General features: G+C 40.7%; 1 protein-coding gene and 1 pseudogene across 6 annotated transcripts in view; both read left to right on the forward strand.

Annotated features, from left to right (window-relative positions):
- Window positions 1-15,901, forward strand: part of EML5 (EMAP like 5) — a 107,273-nt gene that overhangs the window by 28,497 nt on the left and 62,875 nt on the right. For all 6 annotated transcript variants that reach the window (XM_008148408.3, XM_054715844.1, XM_054715841.1 and 3 more), the window contains exons 10-17: window positions 378-590; window positions 4,259-4,426; window positions 5,091-5,197; window positions 5,678-5,796; window positions 7,249-7,435; window positions 9,136-9,241; window positions 14,726-14,819; window positions 15,384-15,484. In XM_008148408.3, coding sequence (XP_008146630.2) covers window positions 378-590; window positions 4,259-4,426; window positions 5,091-5,197; window positions 5,678-5,796; window positions 7,249-7,435; window positions 9,136-9,241; window positions 14,726-14,819; window positions 15,384-15,484 — 1,095 coding nt within the window. The remainder of the gene's footprint in view (window positions 1-377; window positions 591-4,258; window positions 4,427-5,090; window positions 5,198-5,677; window positions 5,797-7,248; window positions 7,436-9,135; window positions 9,242-14,725; window positions 14,820-15,383; window positions 15,485-15,901) is intronic.
- LOC129149103 (selenoprotein K-like) lies at window positions 9,494-10,017 on the forward strand (annotated as a pseudogene).

The raw sequence follows: 15,901 nt of genomic DNA on the forward strand, positions 1-15,901 counted from the left end.
ACGGGTTCTATTTTTAACTGGAGTGGGAAGCTATTTAATTTTTTTTAATTCCTCACCCACGGACATGTGGGGTTTTTTTAAGAGATTTTTTTTTTTTCCAGAGAGAGGAAGGGAGAGAGAAAAAGGGAGAAATATTAATGTGAGCAAGAAACATCAGTTGGTTGCCTCCTGTAGGCCCCCTGACCGGGGGTCAAATCCGAAACCTAGGTATGTGTCCTGACCACCTTTTGGTGTACAGGACTGTACTCCAACCAAGTGAGCCACCTAGCCAGGGTGGGAAGCTATTAAAAATTTTTGAGTTGACCATGATATCAGTACAATTTATGCTTTAGTAAAAATCAAATGAAATAACTTACTCAAGACTGATTTCTTTTTAGGAGGTAAAGAAGTGTCAAATAAAGAAGAAACAAAAGGTGTTCACTGGGCTTCATGGACATGTGTTTCAGGCCTTGAAGTAAATGGAATTTGGCCCAAGTATTCAGAGATTAATGATATAAATTCAGTAGATGGAAACTATATTGGACAAGTTTTAGTTACAGCTGATGACTATGGAATTGTAAAATTATTTCGATATCCTTGTTTAAGAAAAGGTAATTTTTCTTTCAAAGTACTATTTTATAGGACTTTTTAAGTTCTTGCAAAAACGTTTGTCTTGAGATAAATAGAGGGTTTATATTTTTGAAAATATGTGCATTGATAATTTGGTGAAGTTGCATTAAAATGGACAAAATTAGCTACTTTTTATTTTGCTAATTAAAAAATTATTGTCATGTTACTTTTTTTACATGAAGTTTTTATTAGAAAATTATTATTAGAAAATAAATTAAAAATTTTTTGAATTCATGTATTATGAATGGACTAATACTTTATCTCTTTCTTTTTAAAGAACCATTTTTCTTCCCACTTCCAGAATTGCTTCATATTGTCAGACTGTACACTGATGTTCTTTTCTTATGGTTTATTTTCTTTAATTATGCAACTCATTGAACATATATCTTTTAGGTGACATTTTCTTGTCTTTTTCTCAAGAATTCTAATGAAGTAGTGAACTGTACAAGTTCATGCCATAGTTTGGAATCTATTCATTTGTTGGTTGGTCTCACATGCAAGTGTGTTTTCCCTTAAATCCTTAATATATGTTATTTGACATTTGTTTATTTTCTATAATCATGGGGGGGGGGAAATAGGGGTTATTTTCTTTTCTTTTTTTTTTTTTTACTTTGAAGGCAGTGATTTATTCATTTATTGAGTCATTTAAACATTTTTTTCATTATAGCCCTTGCTGGTATTGCCAGTGGTTAAGAGTGGTGGCCCACGCTCCACAGGGTCACAGATTCGATTTTCTGGTCAAGGGCACATGCCTGGGTTGCAGGTTCAATTCTGAGTCGGGGCACATGTGGGAGGCAACCAATGATGTCTCTCTTTCACATTGATCTTTCTCTCTCTCTTTCCTCTCTCTGTTCCCTCCCTCCCTTCTTTCCACTCTCTAAAAATCAATGGAAAAAAATATCCTCAGGTGATCATTAACAAAAAATAAAATATTTTTCAATTATAGTTTATATTTAATATTTTAATATTGTTTTGTATTAGTTTCAGGTGGACAGCATAGTGGTTAGATAATCATATACTTTACAAAGTGGTCCCCCCGATACTTCAAGTACCCACCTGGCACCATACATAGTAATTGCAATATTGACTATATTCCCTATGCTGTACTTTATATCCCTGTGACTGTTTTGTGACTACCAATTTGCACTTAATCCGTTCACATTTTTTACCCAGTCCCTCAACCCCCTCCCCCTCTGTCAACCATCAGTCTGATCTCAGTATCTATGAGTCTGTTCCTGTTTCATTAGTTTATTTTGCTCTTTAGATTTAAGGGGTTATTTTTATATATCATCTCTTTTTCTTGGATATCTTCTAAAATGATGATATTAATCATTTTTTTCGTAGTCCTGGGGAATAAATGAAATTCTGTATTTGTCATTTATTTCATGCCTTGTTCCATAAAGTATTTGAGTCAGCTTATAACAGGCCCATAAGTACTAAAATAATTGCATGAATAAAATATTAGCAAATACCAGAGCAAATACCATAGTATTAAAACCAGATAAAAAAATAACAGTAGGCCCTGGCTGGGTTGCTCAGTTGGTTGGGCCGTCATCCTGATGAACCAAGATTGGAGGTTTGATTCCCCAGTCAGGGCACATACAAGAACCAATGAATGCATAAGTAAGTGGAACAACAAATCGATGTTTCTCTCATCAGTGAAAAAGAAATAAAGAAAACAGTAGTAGTCAAACATCAAAATGAAATGTGAGCTTCCTGGAAACCAAATTAATTTTAGCTATATTTTTAAAAAAACATACTTGCTACTCAGGGGAAGCAAAATTTCTTTAGAGGTTTGAATTTACAGAGCTCTCTCCTGTTGTATGGGGTATTATATTAGGTTCAGTGAGTGTATTTCTAGATCAGTGGTCGGCAAACTCATTAGTCAGCAGAGCCAAATATCAACAGTACGACGATTGAAATTTCTTTTGAGAGCTGAAAACCGACTTCTGCGCATGGGCCACAAAGTTTCAATTGCACTGTACGTGCGCGCCCGCACATGGTATTTTGTGGAAGAGCCACACTCAAGGGGCCAAAGAGCCGCATGTGGCTCTCGAGCTGCAGTTTGCCGACCACTGTTCTAGAGCATTACCATCTATAGCAGATGCAGTAATAATTTTCATCTGGTTGTTGTTAAAAGCTTTGGGCAAATGTTAAAATGCAGTTTAGTAAAAGGTGATTATGGGAACAGCTGAAATAGTTTTATTCAAATAAGCAGCCATTGATTCAGACGTAAGGGCCCAGTTTTCCTCAAGGCCTAGGCCCTAGGCTGATTATTTCTGTTGTGCCTCTAAAGTGGTGAGTTCCAGGTGCTGCCAGCTATGCCATGTTGTTGATCCCTGCCTATGAGGTGTTCGCTTCCTAGATGCATGTGAAAGTGCATCCATAAGTAATGCAGGCCTTCTGTAACTTAACATAAAACTTTTTAAATGTTATCAGAATGAAGCCAAACCTTATATACCCAGTGTCCGTCCGTCCGTCCTTCCTTCCTTCCTATTTCAGAGAGGAAGGGAGAGGGAGAGGGAAATAGAAACATCAATGATGATAGAGAATCATTGATTGGCTGCCTTCTGCATGCCCTCTACTGGGGATCGAGCCCGCAACCCAGGCATGTGCCCTTGACTGGAATCGAATCAGGGACCCTTCAGTCCACAGGCTGATGCTCTATCCACTGGGCCAAACCGGCTATGGCTACCCAGTGTGCTTTAACGGGATTGTGTATATGTTACTAAATATCAGGTTTATTTAAGCAAGATATGGAGAATGTATTCTAAACTTAGATCCACAGAAATGGTTTCCATTACACAAATTTTTAAAAAGCTCACCACAAAGTAAAACAATTCTGTTACAATTGACAGAGTCTGGTGCATACCACCTTAACCAGATGATACAACCTGACATCATTAGTGATAGAACGGTGCCCCTTGAAGTGATGTATTCAAAAGGACCCAACATTGCCTATGCCAAAAATGTCATCTGAATCGAATCCATGAAGAAACACCAGGCAAATTATATTGAAGGATAGTATACAAAATGTAGAGACTTAAACATGACTATAAAGGAGAGTTGTTGGGACAGCCACTGGGCATATTTTATTTTGATTAATGTGGCATATTACATTGATTAGTTTTTGTATGTTGAATCAACCATTGCTTTCCTGGCATAAATCCCATTTGGTCATGTTGTGTAATCCTTTTTATATGTTGCTTATTAGGTTTGCTAGTATTTTGTTGATGACTGAAGTTTTAAAAGGAGCCCGTAGCTGCTGGGGCTGAGAGTGGTGGGGGGTCGAGTAGACTTGTTTGAATGTCACTTAAGACCAAAGGCCTCAATCCAAAACATTCAAATATGTTAATATGAAATCAATTGATCTTGTGGCTTGCAGGCTTTTTCAAAGCAGTAAGATCATGCCTCCCAGCCCTGTGGTTCCTATTAAATTATATTGTGAATCAGTGGAACAAAGATTTACATCCCTTGATGTAGACTCATTCATTTGTTCATCCCACAAATTTTGAATTAACATTTTCCTTTTATCATAATTAAGATAATGGAAGAAGGATGCATTGGTTCAGGCATAGAAATTATTTTTTGAGGTGGTGTTTTTGTGTTGGCATTTGTTTATCAATTGAAACGTATATTTTTGTTATAGGGGCCAAGTTTAGAAAATATATTGGCCACTCGGCTCACGTAACTAATGTCAGATGGTCACATGATCATCAGTGGGTTATTTCTATCGGTGGAGCAGATCACGCTGTCTTTCAGTGGAGATTTATTCCTGAAAGAAAACTAAAAGATGCTCTTCACATAGCACCCCAAGGTAAGTAGCAATACTCACTGCCTAACAGTTTCTGTCAAATAACTCTTCAGTAATCCCCAAATAACATTTTACTGTTGAAATGTAATCTAGCCTTAGTTTATAACTGGAAATTTTAAATTAGAATATCAAGTCTATATGTTTAAAGTCAAATTTCACAGAGCCTGGAATACAAAGTAGATTTGGTTGCATTTTAATTTATGAAATGATAGATGAAGAGACAGCTACATTAGCAGAACAGACATTTAATGTATTCTATGGGAGATGGGTATCTAGGCTCTGTATATAGTTTTTTTTCTAAAGAAAGGTTATTTAATGTCAATTTATCTGTTAACCATAGTATTTTCTAGCTAATTATAGATTAGATTATTTTCATGTTAATTATAGACTATATTTACTTATATTTGCACAGACATTTAAGTTTGATGTAGCCGTCATTGGGGAGAGTGAGGGTACTTAAAGGAGCTATTGAGTTTGCAGTGAGTGGGGAGGAGGAAGATAACCTGTAGTACAGTTTGCTGACATCTGTGTCACTTGAATGGGTAATTTCATCTGACTGTTTTATGGCTTGTCTGTTGGCACAGTCAGCTCTAATCATTAATTTTACGGTGCTGCTTTGAAATGGATCTTTCTTAAACAAATAATGTTTCATTTCTTAAAATTACAGAAAGTCTGGCCGACTCTAATAGTGATGAATCAGATTCAGATCTGTCTGATGTTCCAGAGCTGGATTCTGAAATTGAACAGGAGACACAGCTCACTTACCGTCGGCAGGTAAGTTTCCCCTGAAAAAGTCTAGTTTCTTTTTCCTCTTAACTCCCTGTTGATGACTCATCTGTTATCTTTTGTGGTTTTTAATTTTCCAAGAAATATGTGGCCACTTGTTTTCCCTCTTTAGGAGTTAAACTTTTGTGATGTGTTCTTTGATAGTATAGTAAGTGCTTGGTATATTAAGTGTGCCTGTATTTTATTTGCCTGTAGCTTCTTGTCATAGTATACTTCTATTTATTCCCTTTAAAATATTCTCTTAAGAAATACAAAAATATCATGGAACATTAAATATGCACTTGTCAGTGTTACATAGAAAATATAGTTTGTTCTTCCCAAGGAAGTAAGTTTCATAAAGTACCTTCCTATTTAAGACAGTTGTTAAAACTTCAGTAATCAGTAATAAACACAATGTCTGAAAGTTACATTAGGAATCTGTGAAAACCTTTGTTAATATATATTCTAAAAACATTTCATTATTTGAAGGTTTACAAAGAAGATCTACCTCAGCTTAAAGAACAATACAAAGAGAAACAAAAAAGTGGCACTTCTAAACGAAGAGAGCGGGCTCCAGGAAATAGTATTCGATTACACTTTGTTCATGGGTATAAAACAACAGTTTTCCATTTCTATGTTTGCATTTGGGCTTACATTTATTAGCTGTGTGGCTTTGAGCAAGTCACACAACCTCTCAGTGCCTCTGTTTCCCCATCTGTAAATGGAAATAACACTGTCTACTTCATAGTGTTCAGATGACGAGTAAATAATTAAATAGTTGTGACTTAGAATGTTGTCTGGTACATAATAAGCACTGTATACGTATATATTAAATAAATTAATTTGTTTTATGAAAGCTTTGTATTTATAGAAATGGATCACTTGTCTTTAAACAAATGAGTAGTAAAATGTAAGAGAGTATCATCACCTCTAGCTATGTCTGATTTGGAATGATATTGTGGATTCAATTGGCCTGAGCATTTTGGCCTTCAAATGTTAATTTCAATAAAATACAGTTTCTGGGTTACCTTAGAACAGTGGTCGGCAAACTCATTAGTCAACAGAGCCAAATATCAACAGTACAACGATTGAAATTTCTTTTGAGAGCCAAATTTTTTAAACTTAAACTTCTTCTAATGCCACTTCTTCAAAATAGACTTGCCCAGGCCGTGGTGTTTTGTGGAAGAGCCACACTCAAGGGGCCAAAGAGCCGCATGTGGCTTGCGAGCCGCAGTTTGCTGACCACTGCCTTAAAACATTTGGCAGTACAGGTCTCACCTCTCATCCTGGAACAACAGATTTTCCAATCCGACTCTTTTACTTCTCCTCACCCAGTGATAGGGCTTTCAAGAATTTCAAAAAGGATTTATTTAGCAAAAGGTTTTTTTCTCCCATGTTAATAGGCAGTATTGCCATGCAGTTATAGTTTATGAATTGATTTTCTTTGAACTGCAAAGAAAGGTTGCTATAAATGGAACTGTTATAACCATTTTAAGAAGATTCGACTACTTTTTTCCAGATGAGTATAATATTTTAAAATTAATTAAATTTATTTTTGGAATATATATTATTTTCTCATAGTTCAACAATGTGTATAAAAGAGCACACTTTAAAACTCCTCTCCCCCCCTGCTCTCCAGCCATCATTTCCCTGCACCAAGACTAACCACTGTTACTTAGTTCCAGAAATATTTATGCATGTACAGACAATATACAAATATATATTCTTCTCTGTACCCTTTCACTTATAAAAAGCACCTATTTTTGTTTTATAGTATACAAATTTAGTACTGTACTTACATGCAAATAGTAGTGTACTATATACATTTACCTGCACCTTGAGTTTTTAAAATTCAATGTTATAGCTTGGATTTAGTTATTTATAATTAGAGCAGTTCATAAAAGTTTATGTAACCTAAGATTTTGTATTTTGTTTTAATGGCTTAGTATCTTGTAAAATTAGAAATTGAATGACCCAAAAGGTATACCTACTTCTCCTCTGTATAGTCCATATTTATCAGATAAAGGCCACAGTTCATATTATATGTTTTCTATGTTTAGTTACAGAGGTTATGACTGTCGAAGTAATCTGTTTTATACTCAAATTGGGGAAATTGTGTACCATGTGGCAGCAGTGGGTGTCATTTATAATCGACAACAGAACACACAGCGCTTTTACCTGGGTCATGATGACGACATTCTCTGCCTGGCTATCCATCCTTCGAAAGACTATGTGGCCACAGGCCAGGTGGGTCCTTTGAGAAACGGTTATAACAGGTCAGATAGGTTAGACCTTTGTTTGGCTTTAAAGTTAGGTAAGTCTACTTTTTAAAAATCTATCTTTTATATTCTAGGAAATAAAGAGTAGAGAATTCTGACCCTGGCCGGTTTGGTTCAGTGGTTAGAGCATTGGCCCGTGGACTGAAGGGTTGCGGGCTTGATTCTGGTCAACCAGTCGATGTATCTCTCTCACATCGATGTTTCTCTCTGTTTCTCCCCTTCCCTTCCACTCTCTCTGGAAGTCAATGAAAAAACAAGTCCTCAGGTGGGGATTAATAACAACAAAAAAACAGTGAAGAATTCTTTAGAATGGGATTTTATTTTCATATTACGAATAAAATTTACCCTAACTTTTTCCCTACAGTTTTCCTTAGAGTTTTAGTTATTGTTATTTTAATTTGAATTTGGAACTAAAGAGCTCTGGCTTCTTTCTGTGAGGGTAATATTAATTTTTAAAAATTTGTGAGTAAAAATTACAGAAAACATAAAGACTAGAAATATGGTTTATTTAGGTTATCTAAAATACTATAATAAGTTATCTAACGAATGTTCTATGACAGACAGGATCATTATGCTTTTGTTTTACAACCATGGTAGGAACCTATTCAGGTTCATCGAAGTACAAAGCAAAAATATTGAAATAAAAACCACCAAGATAAGTCTTAACTGATACCTCTCTATGTAGACATTCTCAGAGAAGAATGGAAAGGGGTAATGTTTATAGATTCTCACTGTATGTCAGAACTTTACTCGTTTCTTAAAGTGTATTTATTTTATTCTCACCTCAAGGAGAGTGAAACCACTTCCTCCAGTTTACAAATAAGTTTAGGATTAAAGAAATGAAATAATTTTCAGCTAATAAGTAGTAAAGCCCTTATTCTGTCCAGCTTTAAACACTGTGTAAATATACTTCCTAGGATATATTATGGGTGGGGGCTGGGCAACTGGCATCATCCTATATGGCTCCTCATAGACAACAGACTGAAGCCCTGGCCCATCGAGGTTAGCATGTGGCCATCTCTCACCTCCAGGATTGCATCCTTACGTATAACCAGATGAACAACACCCTCTACGTTGTGGTCCCGGATGGTGAAGTTCCAGACTAAATGGAGCAAGTCCCCCCCAAAGGAAGTTCTTGGCAATTATGAAATTCTGCACGATGAAAGCTGACGCAGGGCTGAGAGTTGAGAAGTCGTTCAGGCCAGTCGCTAGGGCCCAAAGGGGATGGGTAGAGAGACTGGGCGAGACCTGTCCTCTCACCTGGGAAGTGACCACCAGTGAGGGCAAGACTCCAGCTGGACCCACCACTCACTGCACCTGGGCCCTCACTGAAGACCTGTTTTGAAATTTCCTTTTTCTGGAGTTTTTTTTCCTTTCCTAAGCTTGGTAAATAAATAAAGGCACTTCTTTGGAGGCGGGAGGGGATTGGTAGCATAAGGTAAGATTTAGGAGTCACATATAGTTGTTCTAGGATATTGATAGAAACACTCATTAGCTCTTCGACAAACATCAGAAAAATAGTCACATATACAGTCTAATTTATGTTTTTCATTTGATAAATGTCAATAATAAATACAAAGAAGACTATAAAATGTTTCATTTCCTTTTAAAAAGATATGAAAATAAATTATTTGTATAAAATAACTTTTATAATTCTTTCTCTTGTAGGTAGGTAGGGATCCCTCAGTTCACATATGGGATACAGAGACCATTAAACCATTGTCTATATTAAAGGGCTACCACCAATATGGTGTCTGTGCGGTTGATTTCTCAGGTAAGGCTGTTTACTATCTAAGAATGATAAAAATGCAGAGACAATACATAGCATTTTAGTCTAAATCAGTGTTTCCTAGACTTGCCAAATGTGCACATTCTTTTCCTGACCAATTAGGACCAGTTCGTGTGGGTTTTCTGGCTATTGTATAATTATAATTCAAGGACTATAATTTCTGATACCCATTAACATAAATATGTTTCTATTAAAAATGTCTGTGTAACGTCTAAAATTATCTCAATTACTGAGGAGGGGCTCGAGGATCAAGATGGTTTACATCGCGAACGGACAAGTGTTGGACAGCAGGAGTCAGTCCCCATGGAGATTATCTTTGATAACAGATTTCTTCTGGGGAATAGCTGAGTTCGTGGTTTTGTTTTTCAAAACTCTGCTTCAGCAAGATGTGAAAAAGGGAAGAGGCTACGGAAACTCATCTGATTCCAGATATGATGATGGAAGAGGGCCCCCAGGAAACCCTCCCAGAAGAATGGGTCGAATTAATCACCTGCGTGGCCCCAGTCCTCCTCCAATGGCAGGTGGATGAGGAAGGTAAATGTCTGCTCTAAGAAGCAGACAACTGGACATGCACATTCATAGCGGAAGGAAACCATCAAGCAGTGGAGGGCTGACCAGGCTGGACAAGTAAATGAATGTGTATGTCTAAACAAGAATTACTCTGTGTCCTCACAGACGAATGAGGTCGTGTTGGGAATTCCCTCACAGGGATCTGGCATGACTGACATGCAATTCTATAAATGCACATGTTTGTCTCATTATCTTTTTGTATAGTTTATTGAAAGTATTAATATAGTTTAATAAGTAAATATTTTTAGGTTACATAATTGACTACTCATCTTTATATAATTAAAACCCGAATTTGAAGAGAGCAGAGCAGACACCATCCAAGACCACCATAGGGCTGGCTGAGTAGATGCTCTACAACTAGAATAAAAGAGGGGGATGTGGGATGATGCTGATGCCGGTGACCCAAAGACCACACTTTAAGAACTACAGCTCAGGCGACACAAAAGAACTATGGCTCAGGCGATACAACAGCGGCCTGGAACGTGCTCGGCGCAGTTCCCCCGACGGTCTCCGGCTGAGGGGACGGCTCCACTGGCAGCCAAGCACGGACAGACGAGCCCCTATGAGACATGGGGTGGGAGACTCCGCGCTTGCTGACCTCTGAGTCCGTCAAGAATCTCAACGCCCCGGAAGCGGCCAGGTGCGCATGCTCGGCGACCGGCCACCGATGCAGACCCAAGGGCCGACACAGCAACGCCAGACTGGCCCACCGCCATGCACCGGGTGCACCGGAGCTTCGCCGAGCCGCCGCCCGACGAGTTCTGCAGCAGCCATACTGGAGCTCCGGAAGGATGGCCAGGGGAATTGCTGAGGGGGGATTGACCGGCAGGAATTGGGATTGGGAAGACGGGGCCCCGCTGAGACCCGGGTGCAGGCGGGGTTGCGCGCCTCTGGGCTCGGGTGTGGTCACACGCCTCTGGGTATAAGTGAGGCCTCACGTCCCTGGGTCTAGGTGAGGCCACATGTCCCTGGGTCCAGGTGAGGCCGGACTCCGGGTCCGGGTGAGGCCAAGTGCCCCTGGACCCGGATGACGCTGGATCCCGTGCCCGGGCGAGGCCAAGCGCCCCTGGGTCTGGGAGAACCCACACACCCCTGGGTCCAGGCGAGACCATGTGTCCCTGAATCCGGGTGAGGCCGCGTGCACCTAGGCCCGGGTGAGCCCAAGTGGCCCTGGGTCTGGGAGAGGCCAAGCGTCCCTGGGTCCGGGTGAGACCATGTGTCCCTGGATCCGGGTGAGGCCTTGGGCACCTAGGCCCGGGTGAGGCCACGTGCCCCTGGGTCTGGGAGAGGCCAAGCGTCCCTGGGTCCGGGTGAGACCATGTGTCCCAGGATCCGGGTGAGGCCTCGTGCACCTAGGCCCGGGTGAGCCCAAGTGGCCCTGGGTCTGGGAGAGGCCAAGCGTCCCTGGGTCCGGGTGAGACCATGTGTCCCAGGATCTGGGTGAAGCCTCGTGCACCTAGGCCCGGGTGAGCCCAAGTGGCCCTGGGTCGGGGAGAGGCCAAGCGTCCCTGGGTCTGGGTGAGACCATGTGTCCCTGGATCCGGGTGAGGCCTCGTGCACCTAGGCCCGGGTGAGCCCAAGTGGCCCTGGGTCTGGGAGAGGCCAAGCATCCCTGGGTCCGGGTGAGACCATGTGTCCCAGGATCCGGGTGAGGCCTCGTGCACCTAGGCCCGGGTGAGCCCAAGTGGCCCTGGGTCTGGGAGAGGCCAAGCATCCCTGGGTCCGGGTGAGACCATGTGTCCCTGGATCCGGGTGAGGCCTCGTGCACCTAGGCCCGGGTGAGCCCAAGTGGCCCTGGGTCGGGGAGAGGCCAAGCGTCCCTGGGTCCGGGTGAGACCATGTGTCCCTGGATCCGGATGAGGCCTCGTGCACCTAGGCCCGGGTGAGCCCAAGTGGCCCTGGGTCTGGGAGAGGCCAAGCATCCCTGGGTCCGGGTGAGACCATGTGTCCCAGGATCCGGGTGAGGCCTTGTGCAACTAAGCCCGGGTGAGGCCACGTGCCCCTGGGTCTGGGAGAGGCCAAGCGTCCCTGGGTACGGGTGAAGCCAGATCCTGGGTCCGGGTGAGGCCGTGCGCCCCTGGATCCATCCGGGTGAGGCTGGGTCCCAGGCCCGGGTGAGACCACGCGCCCCTTGGGTATGGGTGAGGCCACGTGCCCCTTAGTCCAGGTGACGCCGTGCCCCTGGGTTCGGCCGAGACCAAACCAGAGGGAGTCGGACCTCCATTACCACCATTTGTCCACCATCCAGAGCTGAGGGGTCAGTGCTGACATGTACACATAAGGAACTACTGGACATCGAAATTGGGTCTCAAAAGAACTGTTGGTCCAGGGGGAAGCTCGCTACAGATTGATTCATTTGCCTGTCAGCATAAATATTATTGCTCGTCTCACATTCAGTTCTTATTAGTATATATCTAGTGACATTTGATCTCATTCATCTAGAGGAAATGATGAACAATATAGACTGAGGAACAAGAACAGAACCAGAATCAAGGAGGCATTGATCGGACTATAGGGCCTCAGAGGGAGGATAGGGGAGGGTAGGGGGAGGGTGGGGGGGAGGGGGAGAGTTCAACCAAAGGACCTGTATGCATACATATAAGCCTATCCAACGGTTAAGTTCAACAGGGGATTGGGGCATGCGTGGGGAGAGGGGTGGGATGGGAATGGGGGGATGAGGACAAATATGTGACACCTTAATCAATAAAGAAATTAAAAAAAAAAAAAACAAAAAAAAAAAAAAAAAAACCCGAATTTGAAGAAAATTAAAAGGCTATGTATTTAGTACTGTTTGTGTCCTTTTTCAATTTCTGAAAGTGTTCATTGTTAATTTGTTCTCATTTATAAATAAATCACATTGTATTTATTCCAAAAAAATAAAAAATAAAAAATAAAAAAATAAAATTATCTCAATTACTACTAGCAGTATATAGCTCCCACTTTGGGCAAACTGACCTCAAGTGTCATAGCCACAGAGTAAACTTTGAAAATGTTTAGGGTGAAAGCTAAGAAAGAAAGGTGAGACCTGAAATACTTCTTCTATAACATTTCTGTGAAGTGACAATTCCAAGCTGTCTTATCTAAATAATTTCAGATCATGTTAGCTCTGTTAATACATGTAAAAGTTTAACAATTATAGATAGCTCACAATATGAAAACAGATCTACAATGAAAGCTAGGCTGTGGATCAGGAAATGGGGATACCATTAATAGGGAATTTTATATTAAGAAACAGTCAATTTGTACTTTCTGCTGCTCTGACTAAAGTGATAATTGAATTATTCATAGTGGAGACTTTTGGGGAAAAAGTATATACACATTCAGGGATCTGCTAAAAGTCAATAAATAAGAGAATAAATGGCCAACTAGGGAAGTGAACGAAAAATACCACTGGTTGTGATAATGAACTGATTGGGGTTTTCAAAAGCATGGCAGAGCCATGGCCAGTGTTGCTCAGTTGGTTGGGCATAATCCCGTGCACCTAAAGGTTGCCAGCTAGATTCCCAGTCAGGGCACATGCCCGGGTTGAGGGCTCAATCCCTGGTAGGGAGCATGTAGGAGGAAGCCTGTCAATGTTTCTCTCTCTCTTCCTCTCTCTCTAAAATTCAATAAAAATATATATTTTTTAAAGTATGGCAGAGTGGCAAACATTTTATTGCAGTTTGAGCCTTTATAACTTATAAACACATGCACACCTGTCAGCTTGACTAATTTACCTCAGTCATTTGTCTAACACATTTATTACTTGTTGCTTGATGATAGTAACAACATAATTGGCCTTTACTAAAAATAGTCATATTAATGGCAGTATGTGATTGTAAATACATCTTTTTCATTTGATTAACTTTTCATAATCACTATGAGTTTTTATATTACAACTAGAGGCCCGGTGCACGAATTTGTGCACAGGTGGGGTCCCTCCCAGCTGATCGGGGCCATCTTGCCCAGTCCCAATCGGGGCCGGCCAGGGGGAGGGGCCACGGGAGGTTGGCTGGCCGCGGGAGGTTGGCTGTGGGAGCACACTGACCACCAGGGGGCAGCCCCTGAGTTGAGTGTCTGCCCCCTGGTGGTTAGTGCCCATCATAGCTACCGGCCGGTCATCTGGTCATCCAGTCGTAACGATCACTTAGGCTTTTTATATATAAACTAGAGGCCCGGTGCACGAAAATTCATGCACTTGGAGGGAATCCCTCAGCCTGGCCTGTGCCCTTTTGCAGTCTGGGACCCCTCAGGGGAGATGTCCACCTGCCAGCTTATGACTGCTCCTGGGGGATCGGGCCTAAGCTGGCACTCACACATCCCTCTGGCAGCCCAGGAGCCCACAGGGAGTGGGCCTAAGCCACAGTTAGACATCCTTAGCGCTGCCAAGGAGGCAGGAGAGGCTCCTGCCACCGCTTCTGCGCTTGCAGCCGTCAGTAAGGCTTGTGGCTGAGCGGAGTTCCCCCTGTGGGAGTGCACTGACCACCCCGGGGGCAGCTCCTGCGTTGAGTGTCTTCCCGCTGGTGGTCAGTGCACATCATAGTGACTGGTCATTCCAGGTCGTTCCGCCTTTAGGGTTAATTTGCATATTACCCTTTTATTATATAGGATAGAGTTCTTATGGTGAATTTAGTTGAAGTGAATGTTTTCTTCCTTTCTTCTTAGTTTTTCCTTCTCATTTTTTAAATCTTTTTCCCCACTTTTCTAATCTTCCTTTCCCCCATCTCATCCTGGGGGATAAGGTAAATGAAATGAGAGAAAATGTCAATAAATTCTGATTCTTTTTATAGCTGTATGTATACCTATCATTTAACATTATTTTATAAAAGTTTAAATATGATGCTGTGATTTTATATGTACTGGATGGTTTTTATCTTCTGAATTTAATGGTCAGTGTGTCTCTCTGATTAATTGTCATAGCGGACGGGAAACGTTTGGCTTCAGTTGGAATAGATGAGAGCCACACTGTTGTGTTGTGGGACTGGAAGAAAGGCGAGAAACTTTCAATAGCAAGGTAGGGAAAAGGTTGATATCACATTGCAAAATACTGAAATTACTTGGGCTTAAAATTTTAAAAATTAAAATAGTTTTGAAATCAAGGAAGCATGTAACCTTTTTCTATCACTGCCATCTTTTTCATCATTGAGTAAGTAATGCAATCATAGTAAAAAGACTAATGTCCATGTATATAGACAGTGCCCAAATAAAAGATAGTTTAAGAGCAACTTTGTATTTGGAAAGGCTATATTAAGCTAGAGCAAAATATTTTTTTAAATTATCTTTAATTCATTCATGCCACAAATAGCATTCCCTATGCATAGTACAATAGTAGGTATCATGCAAAAGAAGTTCAAATTTTAACTCTTCCTAACTTTTAAGATTCTGCTGATTAGAGTTAATAGTAAATTAAAATAATGATAAAATAATTTAGGTATAAATGCATGATTACATAGCCCAAACCTGAGAGTCATGTGGGCCAACCATTTAGTAATGGGGGAACCAATATGGGGTATGGATTAGGCAGATTATCACAGGAGAGATTTAGCTTAGAATTCAAACATTTTGGTATTTATTTCAGAGGAAGTAAAGATAAGATTTTTGTCGTAAAGATGAACCCCTACGTGCCTGATAAATTGATTACAGCTGGAATTAAACACATGAAATTTTGGCGGAGAGCAGGTAAGGAAGTGCTTCTTTTTATTTCTTTGAAATTTAAGAAGTTACTGCTTTTCAAAGTGATTTAGTTAAGTGTAATGTGATATTGTAGATTGGCTCCTGGAACAGAAAAGAGAATTGAAAAAACAGGTGAAATCTGAATGTAGTCTGGAGTTCAGTTGATGATAATATAGCAAACAGGTTGGTTTCTTAGTTTTTGATAAGTAGTCAATTGGAATGTAAGAAGTTAACATTTGGGGAAACTGAATAAGTATTGTATATGAGATCACCGTGTTATCTTTGCATCTTTTATGAAAATATAATATTCAAAATAAAAAGTTAATTTTTAAAAAAGTGATTCAGAGTTGCCTTGATACATTTTAAACAAATAGATTTATTTTATCATCATTTATTGGCTGCATTGATGTAGTATTCATATTT

Source organism: Eptesicus fuscus, chromosome 5, assembly GCF_027574615.1.
Source record: "Eptesicus fuscus isolate TK198812 chromosome 5, DD_ASM_mEF_20220401, whole genome shotgun sequence".
NCBI lineage: Eukaryota > Metazoa > Chordata > Mammalia > Chiroptera > Vespertilionidae > Eptesicus > Eptesicus fuscus.